The 6,353-nt window shown below is 33.4% G+C and overlaps 1 protein-coding gene across 2 annotated transcripts; it reads left to right on the top strand.

Moving 5' to 3' along the window:
* The first annotated feature begins 1,099 nt into the window (after positions 1–1,099).
* LOC132633494 (probable WRKY transcription factor 12) lies at positions 1,100–6,038 on the top strand. 2 transcript variants are annotated; one of them, XM_060349963.1, is made up of 5 exons: positions 1,100–1,832; positions 2,111–2,184; positions 3,237–3,389; positions 4,704–4,798; positions 5,669–6,038. In XM_060349963.1, exons 1-5 carry the CDS (start codon positions 1,557–1,559, stop codon positions 5,677–5,679), a joined length of 609 nt encoding a protein of 202 aa, XP_060205946.1. In that variant the 5' UTR covers positions 1,100–1,556; the 3' UTR covers positions 5,680–6,038. The 2 variants fall into 2 exon arrangements, with proteins under 2 accessions (XP_060205946.1, XP_060205937.1); XM_060349954.1 differs by lacking the exon at positions 5,669–6,038 and having other exon boundaries at positions 4,704–4,980.
* The last annotated feature ends 315 nt before the right edge of the window (positions 6,039–6,353 follow it).

Below are 6,353 nucleotides of genomic sequence, written 5' to 3'. Positions count from 1 at the left end.
CCTGCCAATCGAAAACGTGGGCGCCCATTCACCATTGTTTACTTGTAAATAAACTCGCCTAACCCTTTTTTTTCTTGAAAGCTTGGCAGTAGCAGATTGTCGACCAAGCTCATATTTGTGCTTCTTCCTCCAAGCTTTTTTCTTGCCACTGGAGGCATATCGTTTGTTCTTAGAGTTTCGTGAAATACTCGTGGTTGCCGAGATACACTCAAAGCCATAAGGATTAGGTAGAGAATCACGATTTGTAATGTAACCGTGAACTGCATATGAATCCTGCATCACACCTTTAACCTCAAAGCCATAAGGATGCTGATAAGGTTCACCATAATAGTTCCTAGTGCCATAGGATGCCATATAAAAATGGGAATATGTTTGGTAGAACTGATTAGTGTGGTGATCTTGCGGAGTGAACCATTGCTCCGTTCCCGCCGATTGGTTGAACGTTGCAATGGAAGTGAAGCAGAAGACCAGCGGCTCTGATACCAATTGTAGCGATTTCCAAGTGGGAATAGCCGTTAACATTAACTAAAAGAAACTAAAGAGAAAAGAAAGGAAAATGCAGATAACAATTAGGTTTTCATTCAACATGAAGTTCACAAAGAGAATACAAGGCATATTTAAAGGGAATCCTACACTAATAAACTAGACACATGGCAGCTACAGACGATGACCACTTTTAGGGATTGACTAGTAATTAAAAGGGGACTAAACAGTAATATGGAAACTAATAAGGGAAATGTACAATTTAGAAAATTTGCAGCAATGTGTAACCTTAAACATGTTAGCCAGTCCATCGTTGTACCCACAATTGCTACAAACATATATAATCTTTTACATTTTACAGAACCCTTTTTTATGAATTATAGAGATTCTTAAAGACTAATTCCTTCATTGCAATTTAAGTGTCTTACTTTCTTTTTTGGTCTGTCCCAAAAAGAATGTCTCTTTCTGTATTTAATAGGTTTTTCGATTCCACAAAATTCTACATGACAAGTTTAAAATCACAAGATTTAATGGACCACACACATATTTAATTTAAGATCACAAGATTTAAAAAATTTGATTTTTTTCTTAAACTCTATGCTCATTCAAACTAAGACATTTAAATTGGGGAGGGAGTACATAATATTTAAGATTTCTAGGTTAATAAATATCTGGCTTTTATAGCATCTTAGCTTTTCTTTTTAAAAAAAAAAAAAAAAAAAATCTATCTAAACCTTAAAACAAAGAACTCATTTTCCAGAACTTTATCAAGCATCACTTTATATCATCTCTCTCTCTCTCTCGTACTGTGTAGGCATCTGACAAATTTAAGAAGAAGAGAAAGGAAATATTTCTACATTCATTCCTCCAGTGGGTACCAGTTGACCAGACTGCAGAGACCATTAAATATTCCAGTGTAAAAAACTCCATAAACTTGAAGCCCACATGTTGTACAAAAACATGCAATTGATGAAATAATACATCTATTAAGTACAGTATTCATCATCATCAGAAGAAGAAATTATGTTCGTATATATATGATCAAAGAAAGATCATTGGAATAAAGACTAGCTATGGAAGGAAATCATCAAGAAAGAGTATTAAACAATAATTATGATCTACATGAAGTCTCCTTTTCAACTGCCAATAATATTCATGAAATGGGATTTGTACACTTTGACGATCATCAAAACCAAGTTATGAGCTTTTTGTCCCCTCTCTCACAATCTTCTCAAATTCCTCTCACCGCCGCGACACAAACCCTAGCTGCTGCCACCAATAATGATAGCAGTTCCATAGGGTTTAACCATATTGACCTCGTCAATAGATCTTCTTGGAACGACGATCAGGTAGTTTAATTTCTCGAAATTAGACTATATGCTTTGGTGCTGATTTTATTTCTAAAATTATTTTTGGGGTTCAGGCAAGGAGCGGAGGTAGGTTACAGTGAGAATTGAAATTACGCTTATTTCGTATTTAGGAGATGGATTATCGAATATGATGAACTCGTTTCACGCTATAATATACTACTTACATAGTCTCAACTCTTTTGGGATTTTTCGATTTATTTCTTGTGGTACTTTTGTTACTGACTTAATTTGCTTATTATGTGATCAATTTGACATAGGTGGAATCACTGGATCCCAAGGCTGTTAATGACGAAAATTGCAGCGGAAATGCTAGCGAGGGTAACAATTCGTGGTATATTAGCACTCTTTCTTAGATCTTTCAACAAAACCCAAAAATGAAAATATCTCCGAGAATAGAATGAGTTCAATAGTTGTTAAAACTTGACATTAGAAGAAAAAATATATTTGGCAACAAAGATTTTTTTGTTGCTATAGATTGATTATTATTGCAAAAAGTACTTTTGGCAACAAAAAAAAAATTGTGGCATGAACTTTTCCCAACGGCTGTTATTGTAATAACGTGCAACAATTTTTTTTTGTTGCCAAAAGTACTTTTTGCAACAATAATCAATACTATTGCAACAAAATTAAATTCTTTGGCAACAAAAAAATCATTTGCCAACAATAAAACTAAGTTGTTGCCAAACATAAAAAATTTTGTTGCGATTTCTATATTTTCTTGTAGTGTGCGTTTTGTTTTTGTATAAGAAATATTGGGTGCGGCCCTTTCTTGACCCTGCTAACGCGGGATATTTTTCTCACCGGCCTATGCTTTTTTAGTAATGAGTTCAACATTGCATCCCCTATGCTCTTAGCTAGAACGGCTGTTTTATGTATATCCCAGAAGAATGTCAGGAAATGCAGACTTGAAAAGGAGAAATCTAGCAAGAAGCTTATTTTTTGAGTAGATTTTTTTAAAAAAAGAAAAAAAAAGTGTGCAGCTTTTGTAGTTGTGAAGTCTTATGAGCTCTCTTTGATCCTTGTATTTTGTTAAAAAGGAAAAACATTACTATATAGTATAACTTAAATACTTCCATAAGTTAGAGACAATTTCATTCTCCAAAGGCTTATAAGCTTCTTTATGCTTTAATTTATAGTTATATGAGAATCTGTGGAAGATGTAACTATTCATGCAAACAGATTCTTGCAGGATTTTGGTTGCGTCATCTTATCTTTGTAATATCTCTCTCCTGCTACAATCAACTATGTGGTGTTTGAGTGACTAGCGCTTGTAGATCCACTAATGCTATCAACATATGACTTATTGGCTACATACCCCAGAAATTCTCATAGGAGTATTAGTTAGTATAATGATTAATTCTTCAAAGAACAATAAATATGTAGGTGGAGGAGTGAGAAAGGGAAAGTGAAGGTGAGAAGAAAGCTTAGAGAGCCAAGATTTTGTTTCCAAACAAGGACTGATATTGATGTTCTTGATGATGGTTACAAATGGAGGAAGTATGGTCAAAAAGTTGTCAAGAACAGCCTTCATCCAAGGTACGTCATCATTTTTCTTAATTTACCCTAATAAATATTGAGTTGGTTATTTAGATTCTCTTAATGATAACTACAAGTACACTGTCAGTATAAGTTAAATCAAAAAATGTGTTCTAAATAACGTACTATATTCACCATATATAGAACTATAGTTATGCTTTCTCTCTTCAACTTGACAATTTCTGAAAATAATTTGGCCTTAACTTCTCTGCACTCGAGATTCTTTTCCAAATTAAACTAGCTAGTGGAAAGTTTATTGCTATACTGTTGCTAAGTCACTTTATTTTTGTTATGAGAATTTGTTGAATGCATAAGAAAAAAAAGGTGGCAAAAAGATAAGCAGCATACACTACTAAAAAATCTCTATTTTCCCATTGATTTTCCACTGAAAAATATTCAGTGGTTACTTCCTACTGAAAAATATTCAGTGGTTATTTCCCACTGATGTCGGTGGAAAAACTTAAATACTAGTGTTTTCACACGGAAAAAGTATGAAGTTTCCAAGCGTTTCTGTAAGAACCTGTTTCTCACCATGCGTTTTCCCAGTGAACTGGTTTTGCGGGAATGAGGTGGGAAAATCATGTTTCTCACTGAATATCGGTGGGAAAAACATCTTTTTATAGTGTTGATATACTCAAAGTATTTCTTCTTTCCCTTTGAACAATTGTGATTTTAAAACAAGTCATAGATATAAATCGTTTCATTGAACATAAAATGAAAATTTAAAGTTAAATTATATGAAAATTTAAAGTTAAATTATTTTTAAATAAAAATTTGATATTTTTTACATTTCAATTTGTTTGTCTTATTCTCCTTTTTAGTATTTTTGAAAAAAAAAAAATGCTCATGTATAGTTTGGGATAGGCTTCTGAGGTCCTATTGGGTAGGATAGAAATTAGTCTAGTCTCATCTCAAGGATCACGTATAGTTTGGGATGTCAAACACACACTCAAATGTATGAATGCTACTTCATCTCAATTTATGTGGCACTTTTTTGGATTTCAAGAGTCAAATAAAAAAAAATTGACCTCAATTTTTTCATGTCTTTAAATATTTTGAATTGTTAATTATTGTAACTGATAGTACTTCTGATGTAGTTTCCGAATAGGTAACTTATATTTTGAAAAACTAAAAGATTCTATGTCGGAACTTACATTCAAAATTAAGAAATTTGACTCTCAAAATTTGAACTATGTTGGATAAATTGGGATAGAGGGAGAACTATATTTAGTATTCCATGGCGACGGCTCCGTGTATGATTTATAACTGTATTTATATTATTGGTAATTAGATTTGATAAACGATTGCATGCAGGAGTTATTACCGATGTACACATAGCAATTGTCGAGTAAAGAAGAGAGTTGAAAGACTTTCAGAAGATTGTCGTATGGTAATAACAACCTATGAAGGTAGACACAACCATTCTCCTTGTGATGATTCTAACTCTTCTGAAAATGATTGTTTTGCCTCTTTCTAGACTACTACGTACTCTGTTGGTCCATTATTTTGTCATGATCTTGCTCTTCTCTATTTATATGTAATATGTAATGTAATAACCTAGAGTTATATATATATTTTTTATGAGATTAAATTGTAGTTCGAAATATTGATGATATCACCATTTTTCTGCTCGCCGTTCATACCTAAAAGGCGATTTTAGATTTTAGAAATTGAAGCAATATGCTTGAGGGAGATGATCAATTACGCGGACGATGAGCAGGCGGACTGGCTCCTCTCCAGTGGAGGATCTCTCCATTTCCCCCAGTGAGGGCTTCAAATTATTACATGTGCCCTCGTACCAAATGAATGGTCCTAATTTATTTCCTTAACCTACGTGTTTAACTTTGATTAACAGATAACTCTCTTTCCCTCTCTCCTCTTCACAACCCATAAAACTCCTTTCGTTTCCTCCCAAATCTATCAAATAGGAGAGAATGAGCCGTGTCAAATGCACTTCAATTGTGAAAATTTCCTCCAATTGTTGCAATATCATAGTGCCATCCATACGAATAATGTCCTCTTCCAAAAAAGTTCCTCCAACCATTGTTATATTTGATTGTGAAAATTTCTTCAAATTAAATAGCTCCATTTTTAAATCTCAAAGTGCCAGCCATACGAGTTTGTTCTCTTTTCAAATCTATGTTATGAATTAAAAAAACTTTAGATAATAAATCAGACCCAGTTAAAAAATATGAATAAACTGTTTGAGAGTTCCAAATAAGCTTTAAAACGTGTACCCACTATATGAATTTGCATAATTTTTAGTTGTTCTTTTCAAGTGTGCCATTGACAGTGAAGAAGAGTCGCTGCCTTCTGCTTGGCAAGGTGTTGGATTACGTGCAGGTCTTTGACAGGGAAATGGTTCTTGACAGAGCAGAAATTGGAGAGGATCTGACCTTTGACCAAGATTAAAACACTTAGGTTAACTAAATAAATCAGGACCATTCATTTGGTATGAGGACACGTGTAATAGTTTGAAGCCCCAATGAGGGAAATGGACAGGAGCTGGCTCCGTGAGCAGACATATAGTGATTTTCTTTCTTTGGTGATTTTTCTTTTGATCACATGAAGTGGTATTTGGTTTGTGCAAGTATTTGGATTATAGTGTTAAAATTTCTATTCCATAACATATAGAGGGGCTGCGTTATCTTGAGAAAAATTGTGTTGACGAAGAGGATGGAGTAAAATGTTTTAAATTTAGCCAAGTGCTTTGGCTATATCGTCAGTGGTAGAAACGAAAAAATAAAAGTAGCTAAAAACAAAAGATTGAACGGCAAAATAAAATTGATAATTCTTCAACCTCCCGAAAAATAACGTTAGGTTGAAGTAAGAACTCAAAATAATTATGCAGATCTCCCTTCAAAAAATAAAGAAGTTTACTTTTGAAGTAATTGTGCACAACATAAAAAATTTAATTAAGATAAAGTGTCCATTAGTCAATCGATTCCTCTGTTGACCATTTGA

Source organism: Lycium barbarum, chromosome 1 (assembly GCF_019175385.1).
Source record: "Lycium barbarum isolate Lr01 chromosome 1, ASM1917538v2, whole genome shotgun sequence".
Taxonomy (NCBI): Eukaryota; Viridiplantae; Streptophyta; class Magnoliopsida; order Solanales; family Solanaceae; genus Lycium; species Lycium barbarum.
Note: the sequence above shows the minus strand (reverse complement) of the source record. Positions and strands in the feature narration are given on the sequence as shown.

Coding starts and splice junctions, on each gene's coding strand:
- LOC132633494 (XM_060349954.1), top strand. CDS start 1,557: ATGGAAGGAAATCATCAAGAAAGAGTATTAAACAATAATTATGATCTA. Junction 1,833..2,110: donor CTTCTTGGAACGACGATCAG/GTAGTTTAATTT, acceptor AATTTGACATAG/GTGGAATCACTGGATCCCAA. Junction 2,185..3,236: donor AGCGAGGGTAACAATTCGTG/GTATATTAGCAC, acceptor ATAAATATGTAG/GTGGAGGAGTGAGAAAGGGA.